The 13817-nt window shown below is 41.4% G+C and overlaps 1 protein-coding gene across 1 annotated transcript in view; it reads left to right on the forward strand.

Moving 5' to 3' along the window:
• The window catches only part of ZNF521 (zinc finger protein 521), a 229419-nt gene that overhangs the window by 192155 nt on the left and 23447 nt on the right, over positions 1-13817 (forward strand). Inside the window, exons 7-8 of the mRNA XM_009331439.1 lie at positions 6281-6412; positions 9052-9167. Coding sequence (XP_009329714.1) covers positions 6281-6412; positions 9052-9167 — 248 coding nt within the window. The remainder of the gene's footprint in view (positions 1-6280; positions 6413-9051; positions 9168-13817) is intronic.

The following is a 13817-nucleotide window of genomic DNA, read 5'->3' on the forward strand; positions in this document are numbered from 1 at the left end:
GGAGAGGCTGATGAGTGTGTGGGTGTGTGGCTAGCAGAATTAAAAGGATGCAGACAAACACAGCACTATAAATGAGGAAGCACGGATGGCTGTATACTCTGCAAATTACAGTGTATTTTGTCCTTTCCTGGTTTTCAGTGTGAGATGTTGTAGCCGAGGGGTTAGCTGTCATTCATTGCATTCCTTCCTTACTCCTCAGATCTGTGGCTTACAAATGTGTGCTGCAAAATTAACTCGGGGAAGAGTGGAAGCAATGTGAAGAAGGAGAAATTGGTTTAGGGCCATGGTTTGCTTGGTAAACAAAAATTATAAAGAAAACACATTGAATGTGGGAGCTGTGCATGCTTTAGACCTGAAAAAAATACAGGGACTGCAGGCCATTTCTTTCCTGTGTTGTATGTGGAGGGCAGAGTTTACACTACTTCTTAGCAGATGCTTTTGAGCATGGACCCAGCCTCGTGATGATTTACCAGGAGGACATCATCATCTTTGGACCTTTGCCTATAGATTTATTCAGAGTAAAAGGCAGAAGGACCCTTCTGGACAATCTCGAGGGTGAATAAGGAAAGAGTTACTTATAAACTGTTACAAATTGGTACTCGGTAATGGCTGTAGTGTTGATCAGACAATATAAGAGGGCCCCCAGTGGTTACCGACTTAACAGCTGCATGTAAGTCAGCCAGTGAACATTTGCTTGTAGCTGCTCTAGTTTTGTTGTTATTGAAGAGCAAGAAGCATAAACATGGGACACAGTCTAGAGGCTGCTTAAAGGGTTTCACTTGTTTAAAGTGTATATTGAAATGTCAGGGCCTTCCGTGAAACGAACAGGTTGTACGTTGAGTTGGTAACACAGATTGGGCCAGGTCATCTAAAGCAGTGCCTTAAGTGGGGGGGATCTCACCTGCCGTAAAAGTAACTCGGTAACTCTGCAGCATGGGTAGCCGGTGCAAAGACAGAGGATCCCCAAATGTGAGTATTATGCTCAGCACGAAGACTGATTTTGTTTGCTTCTATAGCTGGTTATCAAGTTAGTTGCTGAGATAATGGGCTGCACCTCAATTAAAATCTACCTACCCCCATTGAAACATTTAATATTTGTGTAAATATTAAACGTTTATATGAATATTAAATGCATTTATTTAGAATTGATTCATGTTTACATTTTCCCACTATCTGAATAAAGATTACAAATGGAAAGTAAATTACTTATGCAGAAATTCTGCATGCATCAAACTCATTTGTCTACCAGCAGTGGGTAAACTGTCCTCATCCATGTTGCGAGGTCTTAACCATGTCCAAACTCATAGCCTAACCATGTAAGGGCAACAGTGAGCAGCAGTTCTGTGCTCTACAGTGGGTACTTTGTTCTTGCCTTCCTTATGGAGTTGTTGGATCCATAATGTGAAGGACGTGCTGACTTGTTTTACGATGTACCACATCAAGGAATGCAGTGCATGGTTTTCTGTTAGATTTGGAAAAGTGCAGGCTTTATATTAAAGGTTCATTTCTTTTTCATCGTTCAGCTAACTCATTTGCACTGTAATGTACTTTCTTATTCCTCCTCCTGATAGTTGCTGCTTTTATACCTCTTTTGCAAGCCATATTTTTAGTCTAATCCATACAGCAGTTGTCTAAAATTCCATAGCATTGCTTATTTCTTACCTATAACTCTTAATAAAAAATAGGGCTGTGCCAACCTATTATATCCTTAATAGAATATTCTAATGGTTATTAAATCAATTGACTCTGAATCTCACTTTAATAAATGAGTCAGACAGTATTTTCCAATTACTGTCAGCCGCCACCTTTCCAAAGAGCAGATTATTTTGATTGAATTTTTTAAAGCTGTTCAGCACTTTTTTTCTTTTCTTTTTTTTTTTCTTTCTTTTTTTCCCTGAGTGAGAGCAAAGAGCAGTAGCTCTGTTGTGCAGGGAAGGAGAGCCTCTTGGACTGTATCTGACACTCCATTCCATTTCAGATTTATCCCAAATGGAAACTGAAAATGTGACATTTCACCAGTCCTTTATTTATTAATGATATCATACTTTGCACTTCCATAGCACCCTATCAAATTGTTTGCTGAACATGAAGAGCTAGACAGGGGCCAGCATGTAAACAGAGCCTTTTGCATCCTCTTTCCACATCTGGCACCTTTGCAAGAGCTGCCATACCCTGGCTCTTTCATGCTGGTGGGAGATAAAATGCTGGCCGTGCTTTTAAATTCTCTATGGAGAGCAAAACAGGGACAAAGCCTTGTTCCCTCATCCTTCTGCAGTGCTGTGTGACCCAAGCAACCAGGCAGTTGTGTGCCCGGATGTGTCACCTTAAACCTTTTCAAAGGCAGATGGCAGTGGTTCTGGGTCTTCTCTGTATGGTAGCTAGTCCTGGACTCTTCTCCAGCTCCGCTGTCCCAGTTGTATTAAAAGTCTTAAGGGATACTAATTAGGTCAGCCTGTTAAAGTAGAAATTAAAAATTAACACCTCTTCTTTAGAGATGGGTAGTCTGAGAAACACAGGCCGTACTGTCATGCCCAAGGTGATAAGAGTAAGTCAGGGTTGGAGTTGGGAATGGAACCCAGCACTCCTGGCTCTTCTGCCAGTACTGTAACCTTATCTGTCTCCCTTAAATTTAAATCATGCTGGTCTCATGTTCTTGAATTCCAGGGCTGGAACCTTGCCCTTTGTTCCAAGGATGTAGCGCAGAGCAGGTGACGTGCACAAAATGGGTGAAAAAGAGTGTGAGGGGAGGGGTTGGTAACTCCCTGAACAGCGGGACTTAGGAAGAAAATTATTCTATTAGTTATACAAATGTAGTCATATTTTAAATGCGGTCTTTAGAACTAGGAGACTAAAAACATTTTATTTTTAAGAGAAAGCTTAGATTCTGCACAAATTGATGTCTCTTGCCTGGGGAAGTTTCCTATCTGCCCCAGGCGAGTGTGTGAGGGGATTTTTCAAGCCCTGTTTATAAGCCTGTAGGAAAATTGGATTTGCAACATACAGTAATCAAAGTGGTTTTGATGTTTGTGACCAGGAGATCGCCTCGGATCTGAGTGATGTGGGAAATACAATAGGGTCACATTTAATGGGGTTCAATTCTTCTTGAACAAGTACAAATACTGTGTGACTAAAATTAGTTTTGCTTCACCATCAGGAGTGCATGCCTTTCTTCCTACTTCTTCCTCATTAACTAAGGTAATGGAAAGAGAAAAAAGCCTTCTCTGTCTTCTGTAGCTCCATATAAAAATATTTCTTTTTAGGAAGTCTTTCTTCCTTGGAATGTTTGAAGAACTCCCCGTTCAGTGTTCCCATGCTCAAGAATGATTAGCGTGGTTCATTTACACTTTGCCAACAGTAACTCTGTGATTTGAGAATTGGCATCGATTATCTTCACCTTGACATGTGGAAGATCCTGAGATGGAGCTCCCTTTGTCCTAATTGCTTTGACTGTGTGTATCAGCACAAAGAGTTTGATGAAGAAACTTCACCCTATAGGCTTTCTAACCTATAATTGCCCTTTGCACCGCCTTCAGAACTATCTGTTTGGTGATGATGACCATGGCAAGGAACTGAATGTAGGAGAAATGATCTGATCACGTGTGGCAGTCTGTACATTCCTCATAAGTGATCTGCAAGTTCAGGGAAGAAGAGGCATTTATATATGGTTTGCTGAGCCTTCTCCTCTTCTCAGTACGCTGTTGTTCTGCAGCTTTGCCCACAGCTGTGGGTTTCTGCCTGTTGGGAGAGCACGACGTAGAGCCTGCCTCGCAGGATGCAGCCATCTCTCTTAGATGTACAGGCTGGTGCCTGCCAGGTTCTCTTCCCTCATGCTCCCCTTGATGGTGCTTGCATGGGCCATGCTTGTCGTCTCTCAGCAGCAGCAAAAGCAGAACACACTGGAAGGGTTTGTCAGTGATAGTGGAAAACCCCAAATCCCAGGCAACTCTTGAGAATCCACTAAAATTTTCCCTGCTAAGGAAATAGTTAGCATATATTTGATAAATGGTTGCTAATTTATCTATGAAGAGTTACCTTCCTGATGAGCATGTGTCACCTACCCCTAATCTGCCCTTGGGAATGTATCGCACAGAATATGTTCAGCCAGCAGTGCCCGACTGCCAGTGTGACTGGCTGGATGGGACGCGTACCTCAACAGCCTGTGCTCCGCTGCCCCAGTGGCAGTAGTCCTTGGGCAGAGGGGATCGACAGGACCACTGGCCTTTTTCAGCTGACTCCCAGAGCAGGCCTGACATTTCACACCCCTCTGATAGCTTTTTCAGTGCGTGGAGGTAGGCAGGAACATTGAACGTTGCTTTAATGAAAGTTTGGGTAGGGGATGAGGGGAAGTCTGCGGTTTGCTGTGTGAGCGCACGGGCGATGCTCGGACATGTTTGTCTATACCCGTGGCACCACTCTGTTGCACTAAGACTGACAGGAAGACGGGAGAGGTCAAAAAATGGCCACGTGCCAATGTGTCCATTTTAAAGAGCCAGAATGGAGTCCTACATTCCTCTCACAGTCGCTACATGAAAAACATGGTTTTACCATGAAAGGCAATGGAGTCGCCGTATATATGAAAATTATGAGAGCTAGCTGTTCAGTGGAGAGCGAGCTCCCCAGTTACGGACTGTTGTCAGGGCAGAAATTTTTGTAGTCAGTGTATTTTTACCTGTTTACACCGAAGGAGACACCCTGCCACCCAACCCCGATTTTGTGTAAATCTTCTGGCTTTGTTGGTTTTCATCTGCCCCTTACCTTCTCATTATAAAGAGCTCTGACGCTTTGTAGAAAACCACACGACGGTAGTTTTCAGTAGTCCCACCTGCAGAACGGCCACCACCGCCTGGCTTAGCTTGCGCTGTCTAAAGCCCACAAATTCCCACCCTTTGCGAAAAATGCCGTGACTTACGTGAAGGCTAAATTTAGCTTTTGGACTAATGAGAAGTGAAAGCTGAGGGCTGCCACTGAAATGTTTTCAATTCTGATAAGTTACTAAGGATCATTTTGAGAGGGCGTGTGGCCCCACTCAGCTACACAAGCACCATGTCATGTTTTCTTTACATTGGTGGGCAGGATCGTTGTGTGCAGTACAAAACGTTGTCTCTGTTGTCACCATCTACAGCAACTGCCAACCGTGAACGTCCGTCATTACGGTCAGTAATCACTGCAGGCAGCGCTCTCTTTGGCAGGAGGTAGGCAGCGTGGCATTTAGGTGTTCGGGGTGGGCAGGGGCGCTCTCCTAAATCACTCATTTTCACCTGAGAAACCGTAGGGAGCTGTGCCAGTCGCCAAGTGTTTTATTCCCGCTTGATTTTTAATAATCAGATACAGTATTTACCTGCGAGATCAATGCTACTCGTGTAGCACACTGGTGACATACAGAAGGACCTTTTCTAAGCTGCGCTGTGGGAATTGAGGCCTCTGCAGCAGGGCTGGAAGCCACTTCTTACCTAGCAACTGTTTCTAAGTAGGACAGCCGTTGACTGCCCTCATGGCGGAGTGGATGAATCCTGCAGCACCCTCAGGAAGGGAACCTGGTGCCAGGCACCAGCCGGCCTTCGGAGGACAATGGGAGGAAGCGGAGGAACAAGCGGCGGGGAGTGGGAAGGGTTTTAAAGCCGCAGGACCTTGACGGGAAAGCTGCGTCAGGAGATGCACCCGGGGACTTTCCTGAGCTGTTAAGAGGAGAAATGCAAATAAAGGGAAAAAAATCTAGGACTGTCAGAAAGGGAGCTGGGAAATCCTGCAGCTTGCAAAAGGTTTCACGTATGCCCCTGGGACTGGAAACGTGGATCAGGAGTGATGTGAGGGTATAAACTACCCTCCCCTGTCATGGTGGTTTTACGAGAAACACCACGTCAGCCAGAGTGCCAAAAATGTGTGCATTCGCAGTTCTTACCCGTGATAGGCGGGATGATGTGTGAGCGGCGTTAAATTCCTCACGCACTGTTTTGCAAATGTACTCGGCCGCGATTGTGTGACTCTGCTAAGAGATGGTGTTTCAGGTCCCACTCATCATTTCCTACTGAAGTCTAATGCTCTGCATTCCTGTTCGGTGGTAATTGTATGTGGAAAATCCGTGCTTTTAATGCCCAGTTAAGCCTTATACATTCTGAAACCTTCCAGGTAAAAGAACACGTTAGCAGCCGTAGGTGCTATGGGGCATCCAGTTTCCTGAGCTTAAGAAAACACAAAGTCTTTTCAGTGCATAGATCATGTTGGACTGGCTCTTTGGTAAGGGCTGTGGTTAATGTCACTTTTCCTTTGATTTCTCCCGCAGATGAAGGACTGAACCATGAATGCAAACTCTGCAATCAGACGTTCGACTCTCCTGCCAAACTTCAGTGCCACCTGATAGAGCACAGCTTTGAAGGCATGGGGGGCACCTTCAAATGTCCGGTGTGCTTTACAGGTAGGAGGCGGTCACTGCTTGTCCTGCCCTTAGCTTATGTGTGCAGAACTCCTCTTAGAACTGTGTCGTGTGCTGGCTTTAGGTCAGTTTTAGGAGGGAACATTACATTTGTGCTTATTGGTAATATTGATTAGAAATCGTTTAGAAACCTGAGCTTCTTGGAAGGTCAGGCATTCATCTGTAAGAACTGCATTTCAAGCTCTTCTATCGGAAGTTTGAGTTTCTTGTAATTACAGAAGAGATCGTCTGTTACCTTCCACGGTATCATGCTCATTACCGTCATGTTCCAAACTTGCCGAGGTTAAAACTGCCCATAAATTTGTGCTTTAAAGCTACAGATGTTTCATCTAAAACGATATAACTCAGAGCAGAACTTGTCCCCACAGGCCAGGGCTGCTAGGCATAGTCTGTGCAGCAATATTCTCCTCTGATCGGGTAAGAAAGCCCGTCTGCATGTGTTTGTTGGCTTGTGGTGAGAAGAAACACCCTTGTAATGTGCTTTAGAAAGCAAACCATGCTGTCTTGCGACAAGTCAAGTTCTGATCTCCCCTGACACAAGCCCAAGTGTGGAATAATCCTCCCCAAGTCAGTGGTGTTATTCAGTAGTAAAACCCAAGTGAGAAAATAACTTGACCCAGTAGGGCTAAGCACTGCAGTGTTTGGGCCATAATGAGGAACAGAAAAATGCTGTTGTTGGAAATGAAAGCACATTAAAAGGATGCCTACAGAGTTGTTGTGAGTTTTTTTAAGGACTTCTTAATAGAACATTTCATAAAATGATAACCTAAAACATAAGCGTTAATATGTAGCTTACATGCCCAATTTTGCTTTACAAGATGAAAATCAAAGATAATCACAAACATGACAAAACACACTTTGGGTATTCTCGCATCAATGGCATGCTAATTCTGGAAGCCATTCAAGGTTTCTGTTCTCCATTAATGGGAGTGAAGGATTTTCACTGATAGGCAAATAGACCCTTTAATACCTTCATTTTACTTCTCTTTGTTTGGCAGCTTCCCTCCCAATAAAACCTAAGTGCATGCTACAGAGGAAAATTAAAGTTTAATTTTTCATCTCTCAGATACAGTGGCTGGTGATGATTATTACCTCACTGTGTTCAGGTTTCACACATCTCTGTGGGTTATAAAATTAAAAAAATACATAGTTCATCTTCACTGCACAGCTTGTCATAGTAATGTCTGAGTATGGATAGTACTGCCGTAAACAGTTTGCCTGTTAGGCGTCTGTGTTCAAGAATTGTTTCAGTTAGGCGTTTGTTTTCTTTTTAGTTTTATTACTGATTCTACGAATTTTTTTCCCTTGTCTTTGTGTACACATTATGAGGTGATCTTTTTTTAGTGTAGTGCCATGGGTCTTCAATTTCCAAGTTTGGGGGAGTTGTAAGCGCAATATAAAAACTCGCATATGTAAGGAGTACCAACTGACTGTTCTCCGTGTGAGCAAGATCCCTGATAAAACTAATCCTTTAATGTTTGAGCCAGTAGCCTTGTAAAATGTGTTAAAGAGTATGGAGATAAGTCGATTCCAATCTGTGTGAAACACTTTTTCCTTTTTGCTGATGGGGTAAATAGACACCAAGCATTAATCATAAGCAATGGTGTTTTATTAGCAATATGCCATTAAATTATTTCAGCATGTCTTGCTAGAATATTAACAAGAAGTAAAAATCACCAATATAAGTTTTATATGGAAAATGGAATCTGATCTTTTTTTTTTTTTCCGGGGTAATGAGAAATGTGATTAAAATGTATGACTCAGAAGAACAATATTCTGATGGTTTTTGTTGCCTTGCAATTAGAATAATTTTAATGATTAGGAGTGGAGTCGAAGTCAAATGCCAGCATCTTTAATAAATCCTTTCCCTGCCTATACAGATTAACATTGTAGATGCAAACTTTTTTAGGTCACAGTGCACCAGGCATCCATCAGAAGTCAGTGCTGCCAACCCAAACACTGCCTCTGGCATATACAATTTAATTATTAATAGTATGTCTCCTAGGTAAACTGTTACACAGTCTTAGGGCCTTGTTTTGTAGTCATTAAAATTGAACATGTTTATATTATTGAAACCCTTGCATTCAGTGTGTAGGCAGAGTTGATCTTAAAGTATCCAAAGAGAATTTACCTGCAGTTCTGTTTCACATTTATAGACATTGCCCCAGTGTAGCTGTGGGATATAATTTTTAGCATTAACACATTTAAATACAGAGCTGTTTGTTAGCTTTAACTTTAGGCACACAGAGTAAACAGGACTTTGGCATCTATGCTTTTCAAACCTGTTGGTTGCTAGGAAATGTGTCTTGTGTGTGTTCAGTCAAAGTACAGTAAGCATGAAGAAATAATTCTGAAGAGAAAATGGCATTTTTAAATTCTTTAAATTTGAAATCTTCATTGTTTGTCCTGTTAGGGTCTTTTTTTTTTTCTTTGTTTATCTGTTTCAATTCATTCATTTTAGAAGAAGGATCACACTTTGTAGATAAATAGTCTGAAATCTGAGTGTGCCAGCCTAATTTTACCTCTCAGAATTGCTGAGTGTTAATGGGAAATAGTTTATAAAAAACTCTTCACTTGCAATATGAAATAATGAAAAGCTTATTATTTGTCTAATATTCTAGTGTTTGTCCAAGCAAACAAGTTGCAGCAGCATATTTTCTCAGCCCATGGACAAGAGGACAAGATCTATGACTGCACACAGTGTCCACAGAAGTTCTTCTTCCAAACAGAGCTGCAGGTACCACACTTGTTACCTGGGGGTTATAATAGCATTATGTATTTGATAGCTGAGTTCAAAGCTTTACTTGCCATGACTTCTTGTGATACTTGCTCATCATCAGGATGGGAATGAGGGAAGGACAAGAGAAATTGCAGGTGATTCAACCCATGCTGCTTCAAAAAGGTGCTGGCAGAAAGGCACCTGGTACAGACCTGAATTTTGGGAGCCACCTTTGGATTCTTGCTCTGTAGGTTGTTGCAGCTCAAGATATTCTTGAGGAGAGAGAAATGGGCATCCTATTTTCTCTCTGATATCCATAAAACATTTACTCAAGCAGTGAAATGGAAAATAAGTGTATTCTTTTGTCTCTAAATGTGAAAAGCTGAGCACTGAAGTAGGAGTGTAGGGATGGGGGGAGGAGGGAAGTAGACAGAATTTGTCTTGGTTTACCTGCTGGCCATTTCCCATAAATACTAACTCGGTGGGGAAAAAAAAATTATAGGGTCAAATTAATGGTACACTGTCTTCTCGTGTTCTGTTGCCAGACTTGTAATGATACTGTTTACTAATGGTAAACAAAAGGACAGAGAGGAAGAAATAAATGTTGAACAAGATCTGAAACAATTTTGGATGAAGGGGTTATTTACGATATATTAACATTCTGCACTGCTTGTCTTGCAATGAGAAGTGGTGGTGTGTTATTTCTGATGTGGTGTTACACTTTGAGACAGCAGCAGAAGATTGTTCCTAAATTATTTTAATATATATTGAAGTATTAAGATAGGTTGACAGAGGAAAAATTTTCAGGGTCTCTGATGGTCTGGATGGGTGGAACAAGGAGAAGTATTTGTAGAATAAGGCCTTTCCTACACCATCCGCCATGTGATTTTTATTTGGAATGAAGAGATTTTTCCGCACTTAAGGTTTTTTTCAGTAGTTTTTTATAGCGTGGGCCCCTATCTCTAAGTCCTTTGACTAAGGTGTCCACAATTAATTTTGCTTTGGACCAGAGCTGGATTTCATCTCCTCAACAAAGGCAAAAGGCTAGTGAGGCATGTGCACACATATGCCCATTTAGTTTTTCACTTACTGAAAGTTTTACACACTGAAAACCTGATATTAATGTTTGGCATGATGATATGAAATATTTCTTTGGAGAAAAAAGAAATCAGAGCGTTTAAATCATGCATGAATTCATTGTGTGAGAGATTGGTATTTGTATCAATTGCACTGCATTTTCTCTTTCCTAATTTCTTTCTGCATGAAAACAATATGGAATAAAGCCTTTCTGATAGCCTTCCCTTCCTCTTTCTCGGTGGACCCCTAGGTCATGGGAGCTCCTGTAGTACCTACAGTACCATACCTGTAACACTTCAAGGTGCCTGTGCTGTTATCTCTCTCTTATTTTTAATAGATCCAAATCTGTTTTGTTTACTGTCCGTACCAGCTATTGCATGCAAACTCTGGCCCAAAATGGAAAAGGAGGACAAGGAAAAGAAAATAAAAAGTTAGACATTTAGGGAAAAAGACAGTCATACATAGTGATGGACAGGAAGAGGGAAGATTGAGTTTTGAAGTCAGAAAATGATCTGTGTTGTGTAGAAAGTTATTGGACTTGTGGGAAAAATAAAGGAGAAACTGAGTGGAATGAGGAAAGGTCAGAAACTAATTTTGTATGTGTTTCTTTCACAGCATGGTTTTTGTGGAATCATTTTCTTTGCTTTTTTTGGTCAAAATACTTGTTGGGCTTTTTTGCAAAGTATTTCCAATAAGGTTGTCCTGGTTTCAGCTGGGATAGAGTTAATTTTCTTCCTAGTAGCTGGTACAGTGCTGTGTTTTGGATTTAGGGTGAGAACAATGTTGATAACACACCGATGTTTTAGTTGTTGCTAAGTAGTGCTTACACTAGTCAAGGACTTTTCAGCTTCCCATACTCTGCCAGCGAGGAGGTGCACAAGAAGCTGGGAGGGGGCACAGCCAGGACAGCTGACCCAAACTGGCCAAAGGGATATTCCGTACCATATGACATCATGCTCAGTATACAAACTGGGGAAAAGCTGGCTGGGGGGGGCCGCTGCCCGGGGACTGGCTGGGAATCGGTTGGCAAGTGGTGAGCAATTGCATTGTGCATCACTTGCTTTGTATATTCTATCATCATTATTATCATTACTATTATTACTATTACTATTTTACTTTATTTTATTTCAATTATTAAACTGTTCTTTTCCCAACCCACAAGTTTTCTCACTTTTACTCTTCCAATTCTCTCCCCCATCCCACCGGGGCAGGGGGGAGAGAGCAAGCGGCTGCGTGGTGCTCAGTTGCCATCTGAGGTTAAACCACGACAAAGATGAAACTGCTTTTTCAAGAAAAAAAAAAATTTAAATCTTTTTGGCTTACTGATCTTCACAAATTCTGTTGTTCATCACTGATTTATCAAAATGAGGAAGTAGGGAGAAGTAGGGACATGAGCAGTTGCTGGAAAGAGAAAGGAGAGATTGTTAGGGAAGAAAGACCAAAAGGAAAAAAAAAAAAAAAAACCAAAAACAACTCAGCAAGAGAGAAGGTGCAGATTTGCAAAAGACAATTATGAAAATAAAGAAACAGGAACAAGAGGATAGAAATTAGTTTTAACAGCAGAATTCAGACTGGATTTTAAAATGGCAGAATAGGTAACTGGATTCTGAAGATGCAAAATATACGGAGATCCAGGTGTAGTTGTGACATGTACAATCACCTCCTTACTAGTCTATCCCCCCTAAAATACGCTCTCGTTTCAAAATACATGGAGTCCCAAGCAGCTGCCTTCAGCTTTTTTATTAAAATAAAAGCACATGTTTTTCCACTCAAAATTCATCCCTGCCCAAGACTGAGGGCAAGATTTTGTTCCCTCCATCTAAGCCTAGTTCATTAAAACTTCAGCATAACTGCGGCACCTGGTTTTCTAGTGAAGGGCACAAAAGGATGTCACTACAGAGAGACAAATTATGCTCTACATTGGCTAGGGGACAATCAGTGTGTTGGTTGTTCCATGCTGCAGAAGGCTCTTAACAGACCACATCTCCATACCCTTAGAGACAGCCTCTCTCTGGCTTATCTACACTTGCAAAAAGGAAAAGGTATTCATTTTCTTATTCACTTAATTCATTATTTTTATTATTTTAATTAACTTGGGTAGCCCCACTCCAGTTGAGAATGCATTATGTTTAAAAAAATGCAGTATCATCATGCCATTTGCATTTATTTGTTGGGATCACTGGCTTTCTGCTCTTACCTCCAGTTATCTACCCAGGCTGGTGAAAGGGCAGCAAAGCACTTAGGCAGAGCAGTAGGTACTGACCTTTGGAGTCTGCTTTTGCTGAAAAAACATTGATCTCGAGCCCACTCTCATTTAAAACCTGTTCTAGGATGCATCGCTTTGTTCAGGCTATCTACCACCTGAAGCAGTGGAATCTTTGGCAACTAGCTTCTGGGTTATGTTTCTCTCTCCTTTCACATTATTGTGGTTTGTGTTGGGGCTTGCAGCGTAATGGTGTATTTATTCCCTCTATCAGGAACAGTTCCTTGCTTTTAATTTAAACATGCATCTAAAGTGCATTTCCCGTGCATGATAGATGCTAATCATCTCAGATTAGAAGCCATGGACAGCACTCCATGGCTGTAGGGCAGAGTAAGAACATGAGCAAGGTAGAGCAGAGCAGAACACAATAGCATAGAAGCCCTATCCACACGTGTAGTACAGCTGATAATTAAAGGGAATGAATTCAGGGATACAGAAAATAAATGCATTATAGTGATGCTTAACTTGGTATTTGGCCCAGTGCGATTCTTTGCTTAGCATTTTCTGACTCCTGTTCTGGGAAGAGTAGGCTATAGGAACATAAGAATCCCCACATACTACGTTCCTCTCACCTTGGGAAAGTTACTATCTCCTCATTACCAATCTTCTCAAAGCAAAAAACAAGTGGGACTGTCTTTAGAGGTTTCCATGATTTCACTCCAGACCCCTGTTAGGAATGCAAGACAATCCCATAGGACCACATTCTGGTGAGAACAGAGAGTAAATGACCAGTCCTGAAAATCAAACCTGCTATGTATTACTCAACCTTTAAATTGAAATAATGAGATTTTACAGAAATTTGCTCTTTGTTTTAAGATCATCTCCATAGCTCGCTCTTCTCCCACCTTTGAGACTTCCTTTAAATGGCTTTGTGCTCCATAGTTATTGAACCAGCTTTAAATTTTTGGAGATACTACCTCCATAGAAAGGAAGCAAATGGAAACCTTCTGTAACAGTTAGAAGCTTATGTTTTAAAGAGTGTTCCGAGTTGTGAATTTTCATGCTTATATGTTCAAAAGGCTATGTGGTGTATTTACGCTTCTGAAATGGAGTTGAAAAAGTATGTCCCTAAAAATGTTTATTCTTTAGAATGGAAAACTTTTAATAAGACATGCATAATACAATAAGGGCTTTTCAGAAATAGGCTTGTAACAATCTTTAAAATCAGAAATATATCCCATCTAGGTATCACATAAGGAAGCTGCAAGGTAGGTGTATTTATAGGGTGCCTATATGTCACCCAAAAGTTGGAACTCTTCTAATTGAACACCTGGAGTATGACCATACAGTTCGCTGTGCAGGGTGGATATAACTAGAAGTCTTCTCCA

The sequence above is a fragment of the Pygoscelis adeliae genome, unplaced genomic scaffold, assembly GCF_000699105.1.
Source record: "Pygoscelis adeliae isolate BGI_AS28 unplaced genomic scaffold, ASM69910v1 Scaffold108, whole genome shotgun sequence".
NCBI classification, from domain to species: domain Eukaryota; kingdom Metazoa; phylum Chordata; class Aves; order Sphenisciformes; family Spheniscidae; genus Pygoscelis; species Pygoscelis adeliae.